The sequence below is a fragment of the Cucumis melo genome, chromosome 5 (genome assembly GCF_025177605.1).
Source record: "Cucumis melo cultivar AY chromosome 5, USDA_Cmelo_AY_1.0, whole genome shotgun sequence".
Classification (NCBI taxonomy): domain Eukaryota; kingdom Viridiplantae; phylum Streptophyta; class Magnoliopsida; order Cucurbitales; family Cucurbitaceae; genus Cucumis; species Cucumis melo.
The window spans coordinates 10,171,861-10,198,059 of record NC_066861.1 but is presented as its reverse complement, the minus strand read 5'-3'; the positions used below and the strand labels follow the sequence as shown (position 1 = coordinate 10,198,059).

The 26,199-nt window shown below is 34.1% G+C and overlaps 1 protein-coding gene across 6 annotated transcripts in view; it reads left to right on the top strand.

Moving 5' to 3' along the window:
* The window catches only part of LOC103496931 (nuclear pore complex protein NUP160), a 45,659-nt gene extending 22,216 nt beyond the window's left edge, over positions 1–23,443 (top strand). For 2 of the 6 annotated variants that reach the window (XM_008458971.3, XM_008458970.3), the window contains exons 10-28: positions 1,944–2,126; positions 2,295–2,487; positions 2,658–3,229; positions 8,904–9,066; positions 9,464–9,738; positions 10,613–10,800; positions 11,274–11,350; positions 11,520–11,866; positions 16,430–16,498; positions 16,618–16,936; positions 17,101–17,235; positions 17,347–17,470; positions 17,560–17,631; positions 17,737–17,872; positions 21,117–21,224; positions 21,952–22,092; positions 22,475–22,648; positions 22,759–22,884; positions 23,042–23,443. In XM_008458971.3, the coding sequence (XP_008457193.1) occupies positions 1,944–2,126; positions 2,295–2,487; positions 2,658–3,229; positions 8,904–9,066; positions 9,464–9,738; positions 10,613–10,800; positions 11,274–11,350; positions 11,520–11,866; positions 16,430–16,498; positions 16,618–16,936; positions 17,101–17,235; positions 17,347–17,470; positions 17,560–17,631; positions 17,737–17,872; positions 21,117–21,224; positions 21,952–22,092; positions 22,475–22,648; positions 22,759–22,800 (3,318 nt within the window). In that variant the 3' untranslated portion in view covers positions 22,801–22,884; positions 23,042–23,443. The remainder of the gene's footprint in view (positions 1–1,943; positions 2,127–2,294; positions 2,488–2,657; positions 3,230–8,903; positions 9,067–9,463; positions 9,739–10,612; positions 10,801–11,273; positions 11,351–11,519; positions 11,867–16,429; positions 16,499–16,617; positions 16,937–17,100; positions 17,236–17,346; positions 17,471–17,559; positions 17,632–17,736; positions 17,873–21,116; positions 21,225–21,951; positions 22,093–22,474; positions 22,649–22,758; positions 22,885–23,041) is intronic. The other 4 variants (XM_008458973.3, XM_008458975.3, XM_051084451.1 and 1 more) reach the window with 4 other exon arrangements.
* Positions 23,444–26,199: the final 2,756 nt, after the last annotated feature.

Here is a 26,199-nt window from a genome sequence, read left to right as displayed (position 1 = left end):
AATTATTGAACCCAAAAGAGAATAAAATCAGATCTCAAATGAAAACTAGTTTGCATTCTTCTACTCCTGACTTTAATGGGCTAGAATTCCGCAATGTTTAGACTGAGAGGGGTTTCTAGAGGTCTGTTTTCAAACATTCAGTTTCTCTTCATTCTGAAACAAATCATTGAGATCAATTTCTAAGGGGTCCTTCAAAGAATAATCCTCTAGCTCATATAGCTTCCCCAAAAGATCATCTTCCTTGCTGCTCATACTAAAAGGAGACTCAAAATCTGAATCACATTTCTTTTTGGATGAGGGCCCTGAGTTTGGCAAGGGGAGCCTTAAAATATTTAACTTTTCGGAAGGTAAGGAAAAAACAAAATATTTAAAACGTGGATGACAAGATCTCTAAGTGACTAATCCGATTGGAAAAGAGGTAACTTGAATTTGTGTACAATGTACCTCTAAAGAATCAGGGTTTTGATCTAAAATCAATTCTGCCCTTAAGGTACTCTTTTTTGAAGTCTGAATGTCTGCCCTAATTGATGATGAAGCTGAAGAAGCTTGGCATTGACAATCTTTTACCTTTTAAAATTCAGAATTTTGAGGACAACATCTGTCTTTACAAGAGCTTTTTTTGAAGAGATCCTTCTTCATCTTTATGTATCAGATTTACTAGGCCTTTTGTCGAAACCTCCTCTGTTTGAGGTTCATTCTTGAATAGATCGTCAAGATTTTTGGTAAAATTGGATTAGAACTTCGCTTCCTCTTGAACTTCCTTTGTTTCGCCTACTTCAAACTCCTCACTGCTTACACTTAAGATTGATTCTTCATTCGACTCTTTATTTTTTCTTTTGTGGCTCGGGCTAGATTGGTTTTCTAGAATCTCTTGTGTAAAATGTAAAGAAGAACCAGGAATTGTGAAATCAGATTGTTGGAGAGAGGGTGATCTGACCTTGAGGATTTTGCTTTAGGGGCTTGAGCTTTGATGCAACAACTTTTTATTAGGTCTGGTCGAGGGATATCTCTGCTTAGTCCCATTATGTCTTTATCCTCCTTTAGGAATCATTTAGTTGCTTCGATCCTCTGTCAGATGTATTTGTCACCTTCTCCTTCTCCTTTCTTGGGTTTTCATTGTCGTTGACCAACAGGGAAACGTCAGATGTCTTGGCTCTTTTTTCCTCCCTCTCCTTTCTTTGCCTTACAATGGGAAGGGGAAGGGGCAATGATTCTCACCTTTGGTTTCCTTGCCCTTCCGTAGGTTTCTTCCTTTGCTGATACAATCCTTCCTCACATCCTAGGTTCGGGTGGATAAATGTTCCCAAGAAGGTGAAGATCTTTGTGTGGCAGGTTTTTGCTCATAAGAGTTAATAACTTGGATTCAATTAGGGCCTTTGGACTTGGGGGATCTTTTCACGTTGATGTTCTATAGATCATTCATGTTCTTCCCTTGTTTTTTCTTTTGCCCATTTCTTAAGGTTTAGTCGATTCTCCACTCATATCATCACATATTGATTTTTTCCTTTAATTCCCGTTTGTCAATAGCTTGCCCATGTGTGTTTTTGATTTTATAATCTCATAGAAGATCTTTGTCATTTATATCTTTGTTCCTTATGTAAATATTCTTAGTTTGATTAAAAACTACCATGTTTTATTTTTAGTAACTATATCTTGACTTGGCTGCATAGTGTGTACTTCTTGTGTGTTGCCAACTTGTAGGAGATTTTCAAAAATAACAAGAGATCAGAGATTGGATTTCATGTGTCTGACACGTGGCTGGAGTATGTTCAATAAGTATTTTTGTAATTGATATTGACACTTTTCTGAAGATCCATAATACTTATGAGTTACGACTTCTTTTTCATTAATCAGTGTTGCAATATTTTTTTTAATTAGAGCCACATACTTTTGTCGTTAAGTTAGATTTTGACACTTATAGTAGCTTCATTAATGTACATCAGGATGAGGTTGTGCCGTTCATATCTTCTATATTCGTGCGCAGACTACTACAACCTGGGGTTTACAATGAAAGGGTTCTTCGTGCAACTTTGCTTGAATATAGTAGGCACTGGACAGATTCTAACTTTCAATCTATGACTTCTGATGAACTGAAACAAGAGATTCTCTCTCTCATTGAAGATGAGGTTCTTTTCACTCTCATATCTAGGATTTGTTTCCGTAGTTTCTTGATTCTGTTAAAGTATATTTTATCATACATGGAGTGATGGATTTCTTTGGTTCAAGTGCATTTTTAACTAAATAAAATGATTTTTAAGAGAACTCACGGGTGATATATTTCTTTTTTGTGCTAGGGAGCAACTGGAACTCCAGTTTCAATATACCTATGGTGGAAAACTTTCTGTACCCACTACATCCATCACTGGTGCACAGATAATGCACCTTCTTTCATACTTATTGACAATACATCGGCTGCAGTGGGATTAGTGAGAAGGAATTCAGTATCACTTTTTAGATGCTTGGACAATGTTGAGCAACTTTTAGACGGTATTTCAAAGATTCTTGGCATTATCACCAAAAATCATAACTCATCTCCGATTTATATTTTTCAAGTAGGATAGCAATATAGCTCATTTTACATATGTACTCCTTGATGAAAACCACCAGTGCCCCTTAATTATTTATGGATTAACAATCATGTTGTGATCATCTGCCAGGTTTTTCTGGGGAACTTGATGAACTTGGTGGTCCTGACATTGATTGGATTGGCAATGATTCAGATTCAGAACTCTTGTTTGAGGTCTTGAGATGTGTTATTAGCATTAGCCGTCGTTTGGGGAAAACAACTTTGGCTATATTTTATGAATCACTAATGAGCACACCGATTATCCCTTTTGGTGAAATTGTTGGTAAAATTTTGAAGATTCTGGAAAATGGATATAGCTCATCTGTGGTAATGGTTAAAAGGTCAGATCTTCAAGCTGGCTATGGTTGGGAAAGAGAACTGGCTGATAAGAAAAATTTTCGAAAATTTTCTATTGATATGATGCTATCTCTTCATACTTTGTGCAAAAAGGGTGCCTCATGGGGCAGGGTTTTAGATGTCATTGAAAGTTTTCTTAAATACTTTGTTCCTCGGAAGATGTCTCAGAAAGTACAGCCTCAAACATCATCAGATGCCAATACCTCCATTTTGGTCCACGCAACCTCCCAGATTTCCAAGGTTATGCTTGAATCAGCATTAGATGTTCTGTTGTTTCTAAATTATATGGTCTCCGCCAGTGGGCAGGTTAGTTTCTTTTTACATACATATTGCTGTTTACTAAAAATGTCAGACAGATTTAAAACTGCTTTTTATTTGTGTTACGTAAGCCTGCTTTTTGTTTATATGTCTAAAAGACCTATTTTAACTAATTGAGGACCACATAAACTTCAATATTTCATTTTTATTTGCTTAAAGTATGCTTTATTTCCTAGTAATATTGTTATATCTTTTGTGTTATTTTTTTGATGCCTTGGACAGATTTAATTAGCATTAAATATATTGATAACATATTGATCTTTTCTTTTCCATATGCTTTTTTCATAGAATAAACAAACTTTTCATTGATATGTGAAAAAAGTTGTAAATTAATGTAAAAGTTATGTCATTCTTGTATCACCAAATTAAGAACTTGTCAATCATGATGGAACCTTTTGGAGCTTATTCCAACTTCATGGACAGCTTTATATATATCTATATATATCTATATATCTATATATATATGTGTGTGTACTTTAATGTTATTGCACTTTTCGTAAAAAAAATGAAAAGAAAAACAATAGGACAATAAAATGAAAAGTGGTCAACTTAAAAGAAACAACACTCTCCACAAATCTTGGATGGAATGACCCTTAAAACATTTTGTAATGACCCAACTTTTCTAGGTCCCTAACTAGGGTATTTACTCAGAGAAAACAAGATTTGAAATCATAGCAATCCGACCTCTAAGAATATTTTAATTGAGAAACATGAGAAAAAGATCTTAGGAGGAAAGTGTTTAAAAATAAATGAATAAATAAATTTATGAATAAACAAATAATTAAAACTTTTGCTCGGGGTCCCCTACTTAAATAAAAGAAAATAAACGAAAGTAGATGTTCAGATCATGAAACTTCCTATCCAACGAAGTATGCAAAAACAATCTAAAAATCATGAAAACGTAGAAATAGAATGGAAGCAATGGTCTAGTCCCATATGGCTCAGTTAGGGGTATCTCTTGTCACTCTCTAGCTTATCTTACTTTCACCTTAAAAGTAAAACATAGGAATAAGTTAGTATTGTAAATACTCGGTGAGTGGCTCACTACTGGGCCCACTTGATGAACATGTTAACTTTTCTATTTGTGTAACAATGTACATCCTATAGCATAATAGTCGAGGTGATCCCGAAAGAACCCGTATTAGTCATAAGTATGAGCCTGAAGGAACACATATCAGTCCTAATAGTGAACTTGAGGGGACACATATCAGTCGAAGTGTGAACTCATGGGTACACATATCAGTCATAAGTGTGAACTCATGGGTACACATATCAGTCATAAGTGTGAACTCATGGGTACACATATTAGTCACAAGTGTTCGTGGTATCTCATAGGACACCGAAGCATAATGTGTGCACAACTTGATAAGAAAGCTAATAGTAACCATCAATCCAAAAATGCATCATTCAACATTCATATTTCATATTCTGTATCAAGTCATAACATGTTTTCGTAATTTTAATAACATATATCATGAACTTCCAGATCATTCCCAACAGTCCAACATAGCATATTATAGCATAACACAGCAATTCATTCCAACACAATAATAGCATGCTTTCATGTGTATACACAATCCTTACGCCAACTTGGGTTCGAGGGCAAACGAGTAGTAAGTCACTTACCTCAATATAGTAACAAATTATTGTCCAATCAATTAAACTTCTTCATCTTGAATAAAATCAAGAATCAACCTAAGCATAACACAAATTTATTATTAACTTTACCGTAACATTTGTAATCCAAAATCCATCTTAAAACACCCAATTACTTACTTGAACGCTGCTGAAAATCACCAACAACACAGCTGGGCAATCATCAAGCTTTTTTTTCTCATGGGAGAGAGAACACAGTCTTCTGATTGATGTTGTTAGCTTAAAAGCTATCTTTTTGGATGTTTTGTCTTTTATTATCATGATGATCAGTGGAGGGAAAAGAACTCTGGGCAAAGAATTATTGGGGTTGGATAGTTTTGAAGCACCGGATTGCTTTTTCTTGGTGTTTCCTTTCTCCTTTCAAATTGAAGCATGTGGAATACAAATTTTTTGTCTAAAGTGGGCATTTCTGGTCAAAGCTTTTATATTTTCTTTCTATTCAGCTCTTTACTAATGTTTCAATACTCTGTTGCTTTGGTTCTTTGGTTGCTACTTTTTTGGGATCGTTGGTAGGACATTTTCACATTTGTGTTGCCCAAGTTCATCTTTGTTTTGTTTAATTTGTTTGGATGATATTCTCTTTTTCTTATTTTTCTCTGAGTACAAAACTCTTGTACTTTGAACATTAGTCTCATTTATTATTAATAAAGAGGTTTGTCTCCATTTTATAAAAAAAACACAGCTAGGCAGCAACTTAAATGCTTCCAAAAACTCCGAGTTAACCTTCAAAAGCCAAGAAAGAAACGATTTTAAACCCAACTCAAAATGGGTGCTCGAGATCCATTTAAGAATGCAACAAATACTCAAATCTTACCCAAAACTTAATATTTCCTATGAAACCGAAGACATACAGTAGGGGTCGATTGATGGACCACAACTGACTGGCGGCGTCTTGATGGAAACTTGAACAGTGGTGGCTGAGACTTTGAGCAGTGACGGCGGGCTGGGGTTTCAAACCGCAGTGACAGCTTGGGGTTTCAAATGACGGTGAGGCACGAAGCGATGGTCGAAAACCCAACAGGGCTGATGGCAACTCACAAACGACGAAGACGAACAACGTCAGATTGAGAGGCACGTCACATATTTGGCTTGTGTCATGACGGCTGGACATTGGCATCGAAGGCAAAGAGCTTGCAACGATGAGCGACAAGTGATGACGGTGGATGAAGGTGCTTTAATTGACGGTTGGCAAACTCCCTTATGGGCACTTGCAGATTGTGATATGAGGGGAAGAGAGAGAGTTGCTTGAGGGGTGCGAGGAGATGAGGGTCTTAATTTGCATAGGGCTGTGTGAAGCTTAAATGGCTCCCCTTTTTAGTACAAATAGGAACACTTTCCTAGTTAAAACCCTAATTGACTTGAGAAAATAATATATTTGTTGTTTCTTTTCCAAACCAAGTTCTCATCTTTCTAAACTTTCCAAATTAAAATCAAAATCCCACTAAAAATGCCAAATCTTTGTTACTTCAATTTAATTTGAATTATCTCCACCCAATAGTCTCATTGCAACCTCAAAAAATAAAATCTAAATAATTCAAGATAATTAAATAAAATTACATGAAAATGTTGGGATGTCACACTTTCAGATAATGAACACTGATCTAGACTTGGGTTGAATCAAAGAACTCAAGACATATTCAGTGGGCATATCATTTTGAAGCCGCTGGACTTGATGCATCTTTCTCATGTGCTCTATGTAAGATTTTTATTAATTTTTTCTATTCAAGATAGGAGTTTAAATTGGGTGCCTGCATTTTTTCGGTTTAGTTTGCATTTGTTGGGTTATTCTTAGTTTTTAGGTTAAAGTTTGTATATTTGTAATTTGCATCCAAAATGAGGATGATCAACTTCCCCACAACTCATACAAATAGCTGAACCGTCATCGGAATCCAGTAAGCAAAGCCTCTTAATTTCTTGATTGAATTTTCAATGGATAAAGGTGACCTTTGAGCTGAGTATTGTAAAGGTAGATTGACTGAAAAATGGTGAAAATTGACGCTTCTTTGGAGAACTAACAGCAATACGGATCATAAAATGGAAACAATTTTCTTCTAAAGAATCAGTATTAACCTCCTGTTAACCACGAAACCAGTTGAGTTTTTTTTTTCCGATAATTAATGGAAAGGAGGTTTCAAAATTGATGAATTTTTAAGTTCAAATGACATATCTGAATCATTAATGATTTGCTTTGGAAACTCAAAGGACTCTTCCAATCCCAAATAGCAGGAAAAAACTTCTATCCTAAAATGTGATGGGTGGTTATCTGTTCATGCTTAATGTCTTCAACAAACATCTCATCTTCTTTCCAGATGCAGAAAATGGTATTTTGAACATAACTCTTAATTTCCATCATAAGGAAACCCATGGGATGAGTAAAGAGAAGGAAAGAGTCCATTCATATTCTATATTGTAACATTTAACTCATCATATATTGGAGGGAGAGATCATAGCTTTAGCCTCTAGGAGATGAATGCAGCTGTTTCTTGTTACATCTAACCACCATTTATACAGATGTATGTACGGTGGTTCCTCTACCTTTTCTGAAAAAAAAAATGAAAACTACAAAAGACGTTGTATAGATTTTAGCTGCATTAGAGGGTGTCAACGTAGTTGAGAGGTTCTCCTGATCCTAATTATGCTTTATGCTCTTTGTATAAACCCCATGTACTTGAGCATTAGTCTTTCGTTTTACATTTATATGAATGAAGAGCATGTTTTCTTTTCTAACAAAAGAAATAAAAATAAAAATAAAAACTGTATTAGGCATTATGGAAGGATTTGTGGTTGGCAAGGAGAAGGTTCACATATCCATTCTTCAATTTGGGGATGACACCCTCCTCTTTTGCAAGCTATAAGTCAACCTTGTAACCATCATGGACTAGCTTAGTGGAGAAAAAGAAACATAGTCTTAATAACTAACTAAGAGCACCTACCTAGGAATCAATTTCCTACGAGTTTTCTTGATTTCCAAATGTTGTAGGGTTATTCGAGTTATCTCGTGAGTTTAGTCGAAAAAATAAGTGAGCCTTGTGCGAAGTTAATGTGGAAGAGGATGAGCTGAGGTATATGGTTGGAAAGATGGGTTGCACCGTGGAAAAGATGCCTTTTTTATTTTATGGGCTTCCATTGAGGGGCTGCCCAAGACAGGCTTCCTTTTGGCAGCCAATGATAAAGTGCAGAGGAAGTTAGATAAATGGAGAAAACTTAATTTGTCAAGCTGGTTAGACCGTTTTAAGATAGCCAATCGGAATGCTGCAGTTTGGTGTACTTTATGCAAAGATTTTGAAGCTTTCTCCATCCAAGAAACCAGTCTTAATTGGCGGCCCTTCACTTCTCCAGATCCTTCAAAGCCACCTTCTTTACGCCTCATGTTTTTTGCAGTTTTTTTAAATTTTTTTGCCTCTACTTCTCCAGATCATCAGAAGCCACCATCTTCATGTCTCATTTTTGCTGTCTTTTTGTTTCATAGTTTATATTGGTTATCCTGTTTGCAGTTTCTGTTTGCTGCCTTCTTGTAAATATTTTATCCTGTATCTTTTGGCTGTAATTGTTGTTGGAATTGATGAGGGTGCTAAAGGGTTGTCAACCAAGTTGAGATGTCCGGGTGCACCACTGATCCTTTGGTCTTTTTATTTTTGCTCCTTGTATAAACTTTTTGTACTTTGGGCTTTAGTACTATTAATAAGAGGCCAGTTTCCTTTCCTAAAAAAAGGTTGCATTAGCAAATAGCAACAATTTCTCCTGATTGATTGTTGGGTATGAGATTTCTCTTGTCTATCTAATGGTAAGTTTCAAGCATGATATTGTTTTCAGAAATTGTGTTATCCTTAAAGAACATTTTACCATGCTTCTATTTTATTGCATTGAATGTTTGAGTGGTCTACTTTGCATTTTCTTTGAATTGATCGTTAAGCAAGATCTTGTATTTATATAACTTGTTATCTATAAGAACATTTTACCATCAATCTGTTGAATTGCATAATTGAGTGGTCTGCTTTGCATGCAGATTGGTTTACTCCATGATGACACATCGAGAATAAAACTTGAGTTAATTCCAATGATTGAGGAAATTATTTGTGAGTGGCACATTATTAATTTCCTTGCTATCACGCCATCTGAGTCAGCTGCAGTTGAGGATTTTAGTTCTCAACTTTCACTGTTACAAATCGGTAGGTGTAAGGTGGTTGTTGCTGGTATTATCATCCGAGCATTTTCTTTCAGTATTTCTTGCTTGTCATTGAAGAGTTTGTGTTCTTACTCTGTTGTGCATTTTAAAGGAAGCACAAATAAAACTTTAAGAGCACATTTTTCGTTGTTTCTGTTACACTGCTCACACCAAGAGATCATTTTTAGGACAAAATTGATGTGGCAACTGGCATCTGATTGCATCATATTATCTAGCCTTCAAGTTACAATTTTAAAAACCTAACATAGATAAATATGACTTCGATTGACGTTGAAATTGTGATTCTGGGTGGAAATATAAATGCTGCTGATTTTTGAAATGATATCACTATTCTAGTTTTTGTCATTTATTTAGTATTTTAAATGTTCATCCTGTTACAGATACTTATGGAGGTAAAGAAATATGGAAGGGGAAGCTTGGAAAATGCGACTTTACATTGGCTTCTTTACTTCTGTTAAAGATGAATTCTTCAGCTGAAGGGCCGGTCTACCTGTCTACCAAATGTCTTCTCAATCCGCAGGACATTGTTCTTGCAACACAAAATTTTACCAGCTGGATTATTTGGGGGAGCAGTAGAGAACCTTCAGCTTTTTTAAATACTTCAACTGAGCTTGCTGTGGTACTGCTAAGGCATGGCCAATATGATGCTGTTGAGGTTCGCATTCTGCCATTCACCACACTTGAACCATTTACTCCTTTTGTCATTTGCTCTTGTTTTTCTGATTATTTAATCCTCACATCCTTTTTCATGTTGATTTTATTTACCCATGAAAAAAGCACCCACGTTTCATTAACTAATATGGAAGTACAAAGCATAATCTCAAAGGGAATCTTTCTCAAATGTCAGATTCTTGGGTTGAATCTCTTATTGGCAAAGAGATGTAATAGGGAAAGTTTGATGCAACGTTAAACCCTACCCACACTCGATTTTCTAAAATGATTGATCCATAAGATAAATAATATCCTCACAAGCTTGCCTAAAAGAACACACGAGTTTATTAAGATAGTAATAGCTTGGAACTTGTGTATACTGTTGAATGTGTGTGCTGATACTGTGTGGGGCTGAAGACCAACGAACGACTTAGGATTTTTTTGGAGCTTTCATCTTTGATAGTGTTTTGCTAATTATTAAGTGGAATAATATTATTCTTATTTTTTGTTTGAAACGGAACACTCGTTTCATGGAAGTGGTGAAAAGAGACGCTCATTTCATACCAGATAAAAAGAGCACTAGTCTCTTTTCATTACATCAATGAAATGTCTTCTTTTCGTTTCAAAAAGAAAATAAAAGTCTAACTACAAAGCCAGCCAAGAATGATAAAATAAATTGTTCAAGAAAAGAAAATTCAACCAAAAGATGTTTTATTTTTAGAATTCCCTCTAATTTGTTTCAGAATCTAGAAGGATGTTTTATTCTTTTTCTTCGTTTGTACTCTTTGATCCCTTTCCATTCTTATACAGTTTTACTTTTTACTCCATTCTTATACAGTTTTACTTTTTACTGCTCCCTTCCCCTTAAAAAATAAAAGTACCTGCTCAGTGTCGTGAAGGCTCAATCACAAAACGAGAAGACATCTCACTGTATGCAAGATGCAGATGGTGGATGGTCTATAATGCATCACCTTCTTGGTTGCTGTCAACTTGGTCAGGCACATTATAAGTTGCACGGACCACTGAAAGAGAGGAAGGTTCACGAAGCTATATGCAGTTTCTTCAGGTATTATATGTGGCTAAGCTATGTTCTTTTCAAATACTTCTGTGTAATAGAAGCTATATGCAGTTACTTCAGTTTATTCAGGTGTTGGCTTTATGTTTTTTATTTTTGAAACGGAGACAAGTATTCAGGTGTTGGTTTTAATTGACTTCCATGAACAATTTCATGCCCATGGCTGTTATTTTCCTCAAGAGAAATTGCGTCACCTTATTTCCATTTTATAGTTGAATATTATTTTTTTGTTTTTTTGGTTTCGTTTTGTTTCTTTCCAAGCCAGCAATGCGCCATATAAAATCTCGTTTGTAATCTATAGAATTTTATCCCGTAGATGTCAACTTAAAAATGTACATAATAAATGAAAAGATAATCAATATATTCTCCTATTTACTTTCTTTCTTTATTTTCTTTTTGTAAACTATGAAATTAATATATTCATTTATTGCAACGTGATCTTTTTTTATGATTGTTCTACGCAGAGCTTCATCCGGAAACAGATCTTTTCAGGCTTTGCAGAGTTTGCCTCATGAAGTGGGATTTTCTTCTTTTGAGTCTAGTAAGTTCATGAAATAAAATTAAAATACTTTTAGAATTTTTTTTTCTGTTCTTTTTCTTTTTTAAGAAAAGGAAACGAGCCTCTTCATTTAAAACTCTTAAAAGTTTTTTATGGAACAGTTAATTTAGTCGTGTATTTATTCACCCATCCCTCCCCCACTTTTTTCCAGCTGGTTGTGTATCAACTATCGCATGGAAATTCCATTACTACCAGTGGTCTATGCAATTGTTTGAGCAGTACAATATCAGCAAAGGAGCTTTTGAGTTTGCTCTTGCTGCACTTGAGCTGGTGGAAGAAGCTGTAAGTCCAAAAGACGATTATTGTGGCATACTTCCTTTCAATGAATCTGCCATTACAGTCCAAGGAAGGCTTTGGGCAAATGTCTTCAAGTTCGCATTGGATCTACATCAACTCTATGATGCGTATTGTGCAATAATTTCAAATCCAGATGAGGAGAGCAAATATATCTGCTTAAGGCGTTTCATAATAGTCCTTTATGAATGCGATGCCATTAAGGTTCATTCCCTATTTCCTTTGAGCATCATTGATCCCATGTCTGCTTGAATTTGTGAACACAAAGAATTCATATTCTAGATACTATCGTGCTTGGCCAGTTGATTTCATCTTTGGTGATAAGGTTGATAAACATAATTTCATTTAGTAGGTTTAGTAGGTTTAAGTGTAATGGGAACATATGAATCTAGGAAGCACAGATACCGACACGTGACACGGCGACACCAACACGCCAGCTGGCATGTCGGAGACATGTTGGCAGTGAGTTGGGGCGTGTTGGTGTCGGAAACGTGTCCGACACAGATACTTGGCCATCTCAGGAGTGTCGGTACTTCTTAGCATATGATTTCTTTTATTTCCTTTATCGTCTGTTTAAAGGAAACAACTATACATGAGTGAAATGAAAATTTATTCATGAGCATCAACTTACGTAGGAAAGATGGCCTTCAAAACACCCAAATAGGCTAATAAAACCCCCTCTAAATGGAGAACTCAAGGACTACTTGAAGACCTACAACTTCTATATTTTATAATTTAGATCTCTTGTTAAACAAGCTAATTATCAATGACTTTTGTCAGCCATTAGCTATGTTGAACTAATTATCCTTCAGTATATACAATTTATAGTCAGTTTCATGTTGGGAGCGTAGTACGCTGTTCTGTTTTAGCCTGACACTGACTTGCAAGTTCATTAAGAAATTCCCGAGCAAGGAACAAAACAATATAGAGAATGGAATTCATATCTATTTCTCAAAATATGGAATGTAACAATGAAAGGAAACAAACACGATGGATGCTGACCGAACAGCAGACATTTAATGGCTTTTGAATCAGTTGATTGTCGCTGTGTTCCTTGTTAATCCCTGGAAAGTGACAGACATACAAACATGTGAGCTGAAGTGATTTGGATAAGCAACACCCTAAATGCTTCAATTTTAGAGAATTAGCATGCATGCTCCATAAACCGAAAAACAGAGTTAGAACTTGTAGCTCGAAATTGGAGCTGAAATCTCCACAATACTGATCACGAACACTTCATGGACCACTGCTAGTCTTCCCGACTATACTCCGACCTTACAACAGGATTTAGGGATCTGGTGAGTAATGAATTTTGAGAGAAATTGGAGAGAGTTTGAGCTTTTTTTTGTCCCTTCAAATTTTTAGATTTTTCCCAAAAGAAATCTAACCTAAGTTGATCTCATTAATCCTTCCATTTTAAAGAAAACACCCGTGCAATCAAATTCTTTCTGAGATTGACACTCAATCTCAAAAGATTAAGTAGGATTTGTTGGTTAATTTTGGAGTAAACACCTTGTAAGCAAGATGCTCACTCACAAATCACTAAAATTTGGATATTTCCACTAAAATATATTCAACATTTGACTATTGACTTCTAAAAGTCAAAATTCCAAATTTTATTTTATTAATTGTTTCAAAATCAATCAATAAAATTAATTGTTAATTAAACAGTTTAATTTAACTTTAAATAATTAATTAAACAATTTAATTAATTATATTCATTTAATATCAAATATTAAATTTACCGATCCCAACCATATGAATCTATATTCAAAATCCCGACATTTAAATCACTGTGCCAAGTCATAAAGTGTATAGAATAATATGAACACTTTTCTATAAAAAACAATTCGTACACTTAAAAATTTATTCATCATACTATTCTAAGGTATGTTCCGATATGAGCTATTAGGGGACCTAATGGACCTATCGATCACCAGCATCAGCCCAACAATTGCACTTTCCTCATAGTAGATATATTTCTATCCACTTGATATAACCATGATTAGTAAGTCAATCCTTTACAGAGTGTTCGTAATTACAGTCGGGTCAAAATTACCATTTTACCCTTATAATTACCTCTTGTTCCTTAAGTCCCATCGATCCTTTAATGAACAATTGGTTTGTGGTCCAACCACCAAACCGAAGTCCCTTCCTAGCCAGGAGTGGGTGAGATCTCTTGTTCAAGACCCGGAGTCAGCACTTACGGGAACAACCTCTCTACTACTCCAAGAAGTGGGTATGAGTGAATTCCTCCTTGTACTCTATGTCCCCAGTTATCTACTCAGTCTTACACCTGAAATAGGAGGTTTATTGAGCCAACACTTTTAGATTTATCTCGCCCATGCAAATCTAAGGATAATCCCAAATAAACAAGAGTTCATAATTAGCTTAGGATTAAGGTCGATTTACCTAGGTCATCGAAATTGAAATAATTAGTTTTAAACAGTAAACAATGTTATAAAGTAAAAGTGACAATTATGTGGTCGGGTCTTATGCAAAATCATTGCATAGGATGCTCCACTTGCATGTCTCCACATAGTGGGCCGCTCCCAAAATAAAGTACCCAACCTTATTCGTATACTATAAAACATTTTGGCTATTTACTTGAACTTGATCCACTTTTATGTCAACACATAAAGTTCTAGTGTTCATACCATAACCACATGATCTTAGTCTATTGGATTTAAGGTTATAATGAGATTATTCAAAACCATCTTTATTGACTGTAAAGGAAAGTGTGGGGACCTCTCCTTCTCTAGTTCTAATCCAAAACTCTTTGTGCTCCCTTCTTTCCCTACTTTCTCTTTTACATTCCCTACTAGCCGTACCCATAGAAACGTTGTTCTACTACCTCTAACTTGCTGTCTGATGTACCAATTCCCTTTCTACTCCTCCTCAATATGCCTTTGTCTCTAGGGCCTCACATACGATAGATTCTATTTTATATAGCTGGGGAGTCCCTTTTATAGAGAAAGTTACATTTTTGTGGGCTTTGTTTTTTGTATGACTTTGTATTCTTTCATTTTTTTTTCAATGCTAAGTTATTATTTCTACTTTTTTAAAAGAAATACATTTGAGTGCATTGGGAAATACTCTAGAGGTCTTGTTAGTATTTCTTCCTAAACATTAAATTTGGTTGATTGTTCGACAACATACATTGAAGTGGAATTAGTCTCTTTCCATTATTCCAATGGAAACGTGAAAATTCCTATTTTCTTTAAAAAAAAATATACATTGATGGTGTACCAAGAGTCATATTTGTAAAGTTGATAGAGAGAGTTAGTTAAGAAAGTTAGTTGTAAAGGGGTAGTTATGTGAATTCACTAATTTTCCTTCATCTTGTATTCCATTCTCTCTATAAATAAAGACTTCTCCCCTCATTTTGTGTTAGAGAATTATTTCATAGAAACTCAGATTTTGGTTTCACCAATTGAAGTGGAAAACAATTTGTATTTGTTACCAACAACCCATTTTGATTAAGGATTGGAAAAGAACCCTCATGGGTTAGCATAGTGGTAAATAAAGCGTATGAGTTCTTAATCCTGGAGGTTGAATTTCTAAAAGGTTCCCTTAGTTCTTCAACTTCATGCCAGAAGAGGAGTTTTGAATCCGGTGTTGGTTTTCATTTTAGTGTAAGCAGTGAAGATATTGTCTGCAATGAAGTTGTTTTAGTTCAAGAGTCACCGGAGCTAATTGACAACTTGGGAGGGGATTTGAATGCCCTGTTTCATGAGGAAGAGAGATTGAATTCAAAAGTGGTCGGTTTTTGTTGATCTCCTTTGCCTCATACAGAAATTCCAGCACATTTGAGGTCCATAGTTGAAGATTGTGCTTTAATTCTGGTTGATCGTGCTCCTTATTATCGTCTTTGGATATGTTGGTTTGAAATTTTATTTTATTTCGGTTTGAAGCTGTCCAAGAAATCCTGAAGTTTTTCAAGTTTGTGGTTTGGTTCGGTTATCCAAGCTCATTTGTTTAATTTTGAATTTAAGTTATAAGTTTTTGTTGACTGGAGAGTTATCTTTCGTGGCTGATGTCCTTGAAGCTTTGGTCAAATCCTTTTTGAAAGTGAAGCATTGGATGTTTTGGGCTGCAGCTGTTTAAGTTCCTTTAGATTGGTTTTGGTTTCAAATTTTGAACTGTATTGTTTTTTTTTTTTAGTTTGTTGATTGGTCTTGTTAGTTTTTTCTATTCTTGGTGTGGCCGCTTTTGGGGTTGTTCTTTCATGTTCTTTTATGTCTCTATGTAATTCAAACTTTAATCTGTTTTCATTTTCAATGAGAAGCTTGTTTCCGTTTTTCTTTTTTAAATAAAGCATGTGATAAAAGGGTAAGAGGGCATGAGTTTGATCCGGATTCCATGGTGGCCACCTACATAGGATTTAATATTCTATGAGTTTCCTAACACCTAAATGTTGCAAGGTCAGGTAGGTTGCATCATTACTTGAGGTGCATGTAAAGCTGGTTGAGACACTTACATATATGAAAAAAGGATTAAGGATTACAAAAGTGGAAGTTTCTTCCTTTGATTTGGTGATATCATCTCATTAGATCGTCCCAATATTGTCAATCGTCAGCTACATCTAACTGGCTTTTTGACTTTTATATATTAAATTGGCTTTTTCAGTTTATGCAGATGGAGAAGTTCAATTTTGTTTTCTTCTAAAAAAAACTAATCATCGGTCTGCCAGTAGATATGCAAGTAACAAGACACTTACCTTTGTTCTTCTCTGCTAATTAAATGGTTTGTTGATCGATTGTTCAGATTCTTTGTTGTGGTGAATTACCATTCATCGGATTAGCAGAAAAGGTAGAGCAGGAGCTTGTATGGAAGGTATTTAGCTGTAGTGCTTGAAGTTTTGTATGTTCGTCACCAATGTTATTTATGTTACTAGCTTAAATTGCTGTATCTCTTGTCAACTCATGCCTATAAGTTTCTTCATCTCAACGTAGGCAGAACGTTCTGATCTTTTGTCAAGGCCAAGCTTGTATAAGTTGCTGTATGCCTTTGAAATACACCGACATAATTGGCAGAAAGCAGCAAGTTATATCTACCTTTATTCGGCTCGTTTGAGAACGGAAGGAGCTCTGGGAGATAATCAGTTCAGTTCATCATTGGTGTTGGAGCGATTGAATAGCCTTTCTGCTGCTATTAATGCATTGCACCTTGTTCATCCTGATTTTGCGTGGATTGAACCCCTGGTTGAAAGAGATGCTATTCAGAGTAAGCACTACCCAAGTAAGAAAGCTAAAAGAACTGTTGATGAACAGTGTAAGAAACTCTTTATTTATTTATTTTCCTAATCATTTTGTCATTTCCAGATTTCTGATTTGTCACTTTGTTTCCATTGTTATTAATTTAAAATATTTATTTAGTTATCCGAAGATTCTGTTCTGTTTGAAAAAAATGGCTTTTATTTTATTTTTTTGGTATAGTTGGCAGAGATGACACCAAGTCTCAGAAGCAGCATTCTTATATCGATATGAAACAACTAGAAAATGAATTTGTGCTAACTTCATCAGAGTATCTTCTCTCATTAGCAAATATCAAGTGGCCATTTACTGGTAAGGGTATGGATTATTCTGTATCATGATTTCCTTAAGCCGGATGAGAAAGCAAGAAAAACCAAGTACAAACACTTTAGCTTTTAAATATAAGATATGAAATCATGTTTTCTGCAGACTCTCGTTTGTCAAGGGTTCAAGAGGCCCCTTCAGAGTTAGTTGATCTTCTGGTCCAGAACAATTTTTATGATATGGCATTTTCTGTTATAATAAGATTCTGGAGAGATTCAGCATTAAAGAGGTATTGATCTTCGGTTATGCTGTCATTGTATAAAACACAACTGTATTGATTCTGCTCAGAATTGCATGTCTTGAACTTTGTTGACTCAGGGAGTTGGAAAGAGTTTTCACTGCCATGTCATTGAAATGTTGTCCTAGTAGATTAGGTTCATCTGCAGTTCTGTAAGTCAAACCTTATTTATGATTAAAAGCATCTGTTGTCTTTTCCTATTGGTTGGTTAGTTTCACAGGTAGGAAATATAATTGCTAACTTAACCATGACTTCAGGAATGATCCCAGAATAAATAGTCTTTTATTGATTTCCCCAAATGGTGGAAGTGATGTTCATGGTTCACTTGATGCACTGCCTACCAGTCAGCAGACCGATGGAAATGGCCATTGGGAAACTCTGGAAGTTTATCTTGTATGTACCTCCATATTATTTCATGAGTTCTGGTTAAGATATTTCGCATTATTTCTGTTATCTGCTTTTTGTACAAAAATATAATTGGTCATTCAGGTAATATTTGATCCAGACATATACACTCAAGTTGCAACTTTGAAATTGGAGAGATAGGAAATACCGGAAAATCATGTTTATATAGTAACCTATGAGGAAATATTTTGCCAGCAAGTTATGTAAATTCAAATAGATTGAATATGGATTCAATTTGGGAATTCGGAAGGTGTGAAATAGCTATAACAAAAAACGAAGAGGGAAGAGTTTTTATCTTTTTTCTTTTTCTTTTTCTTTTGAAACAAAAATAAACCTCTTCATCGGATTAATGAATTGAGACTAATGCTCAAAGTACAATATTAATACAAAGAGCAAAATAAAGCAATAAAAAGCATAGCGAATCAAGAGGTTCACCCCTTAACACCATCATCATCTCCATACAAAGTTCCTAATCTTTCTAATCTTTTGGTTTTAGTAGATTACAAGAGAACAAAAGCTGAAACGAAAACCAGAGACTGCAAAAGTAAAATCATGTTCAAGGAATTGAAAAAATTAAACTAAAACATCAAATACAGAGGCTGATTAAAGCAATAAAAGTAATAATCTAGCTGAAGAAGAGAGCTCCAGTTTAGACTAATGTCTTGCACCGAATAGGCTTCAAAGTGCTTGGAAAGAGCACACCACGACGATGCATTAATTCTCGCTATTTCAAACCGATCCTCCCAAGGGGTTGCTTTGTCATGGAAAACTCTTTGGTTTCTCTACGTGAAATTTCTATATAATTAAATAAATGTACATAATGATCTTTCACATAGGGCATATATAGACCTCAAAGAAACATTAAGGAAAATTCCTAAATGGAAAGTACCAAAAAAGAAAATAATAATGGAAGATATTAATAATTCATAAACCCTAATTAACACCCTCCCTCAAACTCAAGGTGGTAGTATCACAAACTTGAGTTTGCTAAGAAAACGTCCGAATCAAATCTGAAAATCTGAGATAGAATCAGAAACTCGTGAAGGAGCCAAATACTCAAAGAACTTCTAGGCTAAAGACAAACCACAAAGAACGAAATGAAAAGCTTTTGGGATAGAAACATAGATCCTCGTATGGAGATCTATAGCAAAACCTACAAAGAACGAAACAAAGAACTTCTGGGCAATAACAAAGGTCCTCGTAGAGATTATAACGATTGATTTGAAAACAGAACAGATACATAAAATAGAACATAACAATTGGGCTAACTGAACCAGACTCAATGATTGAACCAACCAATAGTAGACCAAACCGGTGACCAAGATTGAACCAAATTGAACTGATCAAGCTAATTTACAAACCAAACTGGTTGAGAAAAGCATGAATGAAACCCATGATGTCGTATGGAGGCATGTACTCCAGGAGACAGATCTGGAGCAAACTGCGCAGCAGATTGGAGAAACCCATGGAGACGGATCTGGATGGCGCGAATGGATCTGAGTGATGGTGAGCAGATATGAAAATACTAATAATCCATAAGCCCTAATTTATCCTTTAACACTCTCAAACCACAAATCAGCTAACAGTGCTTAACAGCGTAATTTCAAAGAGTTTTTGGTCCCAAATTCAGCAAAGGTCCCACAAGAATCTGCAAAATATTGTCTTGAAATGCATTGCCAAAACTCGAGCTATTGCCAACAACTTTGGATATAATCTTGTTTCCCTGTCATACAAAGGGGACTGATTGTAGGAGACAAACTGTGGAATGGAAGTTTTCTTTGAAGGACTTCCAAGCAGTTTGAAGAGCTAAAAATCATTATCCACACTGCAATGTTACTCTACGAGAACTTTTAGATTTCCATAGTGCCTTATCCAAACCTTTTTTTAATGGGAATGAAGGTGAGTAATATATAATTAAATTTACCTTCACCCACTAACTTAAACGTTTGAGTCAATCAGTGATTTAAGATGGTTTTAGAGCAGTTGATTCAGGGAGGTTCTGTGTTCAAACCCCTACACTGTTATTTCCTTCCTAATTAAAATTGGTTTCTACTTGTTAGGTTTCTTGAGTATTTCAAGTTCACAAGTAATAGGGATTGTTAGTGATATATAATTAATTTTACCATCACCCACTATTTTAAACTTTAGGATATGAGCACGTTGGGGATACACTATATTTTTAGTTTTTCTCTAAGAATCTATATAAATTTAACATAAAATACTAAATGTACGTGAGTGAAAAAAGCATAAAATGTCAATTGTCAAATTAATTAGCCATTTTAGTTTGTACGAGTACAAGACAACAAAACTGTTTGTAGGTGGCATCCTAACATTTAAAAAGAAAATAGATATATATAAAAGAATTTCAACTTGAAATAGGCTATGGCTAACAACTAACATGATGGATAGATTTAAAAAAAAAAAGTTATGAACTTTGAGTATTGGGCACTGGTAAAAGGCAGTAACATTTGAAGTTGGCTGTTTGGGGGCTTGCTGCTCATTTTTATGAACTGCAGGAAAGGGGAGCATATTCGTTTTATATTTTAGGTTTTGCGATTTTTTTATATTTTTTAAAAAGAAAGTTAATGGACCTTAAAATTTGGGCCCATTCTTCTTTATTTTTATTTTTCAGTGTGTCCGTGAAGCATCTCCACCATGTCCCAGCGTGTCTGAATTAAAAAAAAAGAAAAACAAAAAAACATGCAAAATGTCGTGTCGGACACGTGTTCGGATGGATCCCATGTCATTCCCTTGTGCATGCACGTGTATCTTAGTGACCCCCAAGCCAAGTCGACCAACCCCCAGTCTAAGTAGTTTGATAGGTGCTGTTCTTCATGCATTCTGGTTCGGTTCTAGTTTTCTATAAACCAAGCTGAATCAAACTGTATTGCGCCCCTTCCACAAAAAACTCTTATCAACTCAACCCAACTCTACCCACCAAACGCAGCCTTGGTCTCTTGTATTAGTTTATATAATGTATAGTTCAAATTTTAACAGCTCAGATCACTTATTCACGCCTTTTCAGTTTTTTTCTCTTCTTTTCTCTTTTTCTCTCTGCTAAAGACTGGACACCACTTTTTTCTTTGGTAAAGAGTCGACACCTTGTTTATTCAATTGCTTATTAGAGGAACTTGGGACTTTTACTCTTTCTTTCTTTCTGTCTATTGTTCCTGTTTCTGTAGTTTCACTTATAGCTTTCTCTATCTTGATCATTTAAATCGACAACTTTCAGGAAAAATATAAAGGTTTCAACGCTAGGTTGCCTCTTATTGTTGTGGAAACACTTCTCCGGGCAGACTCCCAGATGGAATTGCCTCTTTGGCTGGTTCTCATGTTTAAGGTTGTTCCCAAATTTTGCCACTGGTTTATTTATCTATATTTATTTTGACGGAATGAAATCTTAGCTTTGTCTTTTGTCCCATAATGCAATTCTTGTTTAACTAGAAATGACTGGTAAAACTTGATATTGAAAACACGAGGAGATAATTGGTATTCCCTTGATAAAGATTAATTTACAAATATAAGCTTTATAAAAAAAGTATTAATATACGGATGTTAGACATTTAATTGTTGTGTTGATTGTAATGGAAAAGTAAGTTAACAGAATAGGTGCACCATAGTGGATAACATGAAAGTTCTTGAACTAAAAGAAGCGAGAGCACTCTAGTAGATTGAAAAAATTTCATGTGTTAGCAATTTTAATGGTTGAAGCAGATGTTATAAAAAAAAAAGAATAAAATAAATAAAATTCAAAACTATCTTAACATGCTAAAATGTCCACAAAAGGGGAAAAACAGAGTTCATTTACTGGATGAATTAAAATAATAATGCCAACGTAGATAATGATGGGATCTTTGAAATAAACGAGTATGGGTGGAATTGTTATGTTCAAATTCATCTTTCAAGTCACTACAATCAAAATTCCATCGTTTTTCTTATTTTCTTTTGCTGTCTTGATTAATAACTGTTCTTTGTGCAAAATCTTGGTAAATAATCTTTTCAGCAGTTTCTGTGGAATTGGTATTTTTCTTTGTATAGTGTCAATTCATCTGACAATATTATGGCAGGATGGTAGAAGGCCAAAGACATGGGGGATGACTGGTGAAGAATCAAATCCAGCATCGTTGTTTCGATTATATGTTGAATATGGTCGATATACAGAGGCTACCCATCTGTTGCTTGAATGCATGGAATCATTTGCATCAATGGTAATTCATGTATTGGTTTTTATATCTGAAGTTCTATTGATAACTTAATCGACGGACTGAATCTCTTTTATTTCCAAACTGAAAGCCCCCATTACCCAAAGAAATCTCTTCCATTTGTTACTTGAACAAAAATTTGAGGAATAATCTTTAATAAAATTCTTTAGATAATACTTGTTAACCGTGGACCTTGTTTGAAGCATTTTTGAGATAGATTATGTGTAGATAAATTCAAATCAGGATTCTAACATATGATCTAACATTGATTAAATGTGTATTTTGGATGGTTCGTAAATGAAATCTCTTTCAAGTTTGAACATTTTCTAATGAATTTTGGATTCTGTGGGCCACACATCATACTGAATCATGTTCCAACTTTCTGCAGGGACCAGCAGACATAATTAATCGAAAAAGACCATTCTCTGTTTGCTTCCCCTACAACGCCGTTCAGTACTTATGGTGCAAAATAGATGAATTGATCCGCTCAGGTCACATGGTAGATGCTTGTGAGAAGCTGAGAAACCTATTGCATGGTGCTTTGTTGAATCATATGAAGCTGGTATATTGTACTTTAATGCTCGACTCTTGTTATGTACAATTATCTTGTCAGTATGCCTTACATTTTCTTTTTCCACTTTTTTTTCTTTCCCTTTTCTTTTAATATTTTAGCTTAAAGTCGAGGGAGATGATATCTTATCTGCCGTCGCTTAAGCTACTATGGACTACTTCCCGCAGTTTCTATGATGCCAGGAGGAATCAAGCATCTTTGATCATCCAAAGGGAGCTAGTTTGAAGGTTAGAGCCTGTTTTATGGGTATTTGCTCAACTATTTGAAGCTCAAGTATCTGTGTCGACTCCCTTCTGCCTCAAAAGAATCTCACGTTATTTATAAATTTATTGTTTATCCTCCTTTTGTTTTTTGTTCTTTTCTCAAATTTTTTCGTCTTTTCAGTCAAATCTGGATGCTGATGACAAGCCATCTTTCGTTTGAGAATGCTTCAAAGATTGGTGAACAGGATGGATATTGATGAAATAACCAAGTATCCAGAGATGGCATGAATATACAGGAGATTGGGGTGGATTCCCGTTGGGTAATGTTTGTAGGCTTGTATATTTGATGATTTCATATGTTTACAACATTTTGATGATGCAATCTTAGACTAGAAATTTCATCAAGTTCCCGCCAGTAAGTAGGGAAAATGCGTGTAAATGTATTATTATAATACTCGAGTCTCTGTGTTCCAGCATCTTGAGCGATTATTTAACGGCCATGTTCCCAAGTGCTTTCATGCATGAAAAGAAATGTACAATATTCTATTTTTAAAAATTATGACCAAATGGTTTGATTAAATAACGGATGATGAACCGCTAAAAATCAAGAAAAATAGCTACCAACTTTGATAGAGATGTTTGCAAATATTTTTGTTTTATTCTATGTCGAATTGTTGATCAGCCTCCAGCTTTTTATGGAACTTTTTTAAAAAAATCTTTTGAAGTTCAATGTCTTGGCCAATCATATCTGCTGAATTTCTTTGAAAAATTATTATAAATAGTAATTGAAAAAAGAAAATTTGTTTTAATTCACAAAATGTTTAAAAATGTTTATAAATATAATAAAATTTTATTTTCTAATGATGTCTATTTAAATTTATTAGGGATAGAAAGTAAAATTTTATTAATTTGGATAGATTTATCGTTTTTTAATAATAGTCATCTTAAAAGAGCTTAAAATTAGAATTCTGGTTAAGTCTTGTAGTAGAGAATCGGATGCTTTTTAGAATTGAATGTTATAATATTAATTTAAAGTCTGACCCTTACAAATGTATCAAGGACTTTTGTATCACCTTATACTTCACATGTAAAATCTATGATTCTATCAATTTACTCAAACTTTTTAAAATCATTATAGTTTGATTCTTAGTAGTCAATGTAGTACATTAATACTTGAACAAGTTTACATATATTTGAGAATTAATAGATGAATGAGTTTAAAGGTAATTCAAATGAGGCGTATAAATTAGTTTAATTGTGAAAGTTTAGAAGTTTTAATTGATATAAATTATATGTTTCACACGATATTGGTCAAATGAAATCTAATGATAGATTAAGAATTTGAAATTATATAATTATTAGTTTAAGATTCTAATTTATAAAGCACAAAATTTGAGGATATTAATATATGTTCATTCAAACACCGAAGAGAATTACAAAAATGTCAAATTGATTTGTTAAAATTAAATTTGTATAATGTTTTATAATATTTGCAAAAGTGACTAGTCCAACTGATGTACCAGGATAAATCAGACGCTTACAACGTCCTAATATTCCTAGCTTAATTAGGGTTTGCTATTGGATTTTATGTGTTCTTTATGAGTCAATTCTGAGAAATAACATCTTTTTAGTTTTACATTTAAAAAATAGCACATTTTGGAAAAATTCATTATTTTGTTTTTCTTTGTCGATTTCGGTCGAGATCGACCACTGAGATTTTTCTAAAATATTAAAATTTTTAACTTATTGATTATTTTGGATTTTCTCGGTGCATCTCAATAGAAAATCAGACTAGAATTCTACCATTTTCAAATCTTCAATCTTATTTATTTATTTATTTTTCTTTTTTCTTAAAAAATTTCAAACCTTCCCAAATCTTCCACCAAATCGTAATAACTTTTACTATTTTTGTCAATTTTTTCAACTATTTCTGGTAAATTACCATTTTTCCTTTTACTTATTCTTTTAATCTTCAACCCAAACCCTTCTTTTACATTATTCGCAGCAAACGTCATCGCTCTCTTTCTTTATTGTTTCTGTCCAATTAATTTTTCTACCTCTCACCAATAGTATTGTTTCTCCTAATTCTTTCTTCTTTTCCTCTTTTCCAAATTCTCGACGTTCCAGTTTGAAGTTATGATAAGATAATTGAATTGATTAATAAAGGAAAGGAATTACAAAAAGAAAATATGGTAATTTACAATAAATAGTGAGAGAAATTGGGTAGCAAAATTTAGTTAAGGTTTGGTGAATGATATGTGAAGGTTTGAATAATTTTTTTGAAAAAATAAAAAAATTAAATGGGATTTGGAAGATTGGCAAAAGTAGAAAAAAAAAAGAAAAAAAAAGAAAAAGAAAAAGAAAAGATAAATAAGATAGTTAAGATTTGGTGTAATTGTATATCGAGATGCACCAGTAAAACCTAAAACAATCGGTAAATTGGAAAACTTTAATGTTTTAGAAAATGTAGTATTTGATCTCACTCGACATTGACTGAGAAAAACAGTTTTATGAGTTTTAAAAAATGTGCTAATTTTGAAAACGAAAATCAAAAGTGTGTTACTTTTGCCAATTTTCTTTTATTATGTTATTTTATAGGTATTCAACAATTAAGATATATGTGTGTGTATATATATATATATATATATATATATATATATATACTTATAACTTGGTTGTTTTAGGTCACGACATGCTCGGTTTTGGTAACTCCAACCTTAAATTATTAGCATTTGTCCATTCCCAAAGACATCATCTTGTAATTTTCGTTGATTTCATCTTCAAGACTTATCTTGTCACATTATTAGTGGCTAAAATACTCTTAACTGTAACTGGTAGATAGGATTTTAAGCTATGTTTTTCTCAGAACTTGTATCTTTGGACGAGATTTCTTCTGTCAACTCGATCTTTTGATTATGATATTATTTACTTTGAAGTATTTTTGATGGAATTGACAACTTTTGATGAATGTTTTATTGCTAGTCATTGTTAATTTGGCACTTTGCATTGATAATGAACTTAGTGGCAAGATTAGGGAGGGAATATTGAATTAGGGGTTTATCCTTTAGTTCAATATTCATCAACTAATTAAAACTCAAGTGACAAAACACATGATAGATTACGCTTACTATTCTTTCATTCATCACAAAAAAATTTCGACTGTTCTTTATACTATAGTACATTAGGTTTCCAAGAAATGTTGAACAGCTTGGTTCAAACAAGATTGTTGTCTTATTTGATAATTAGGGACATTTGATGGTAATCTCATTGAATGGTCATGTGTTTGCTTGTAAGTGATAATTTGTGTTTAGAGATAAATGATAAACTTGTAGAAATACA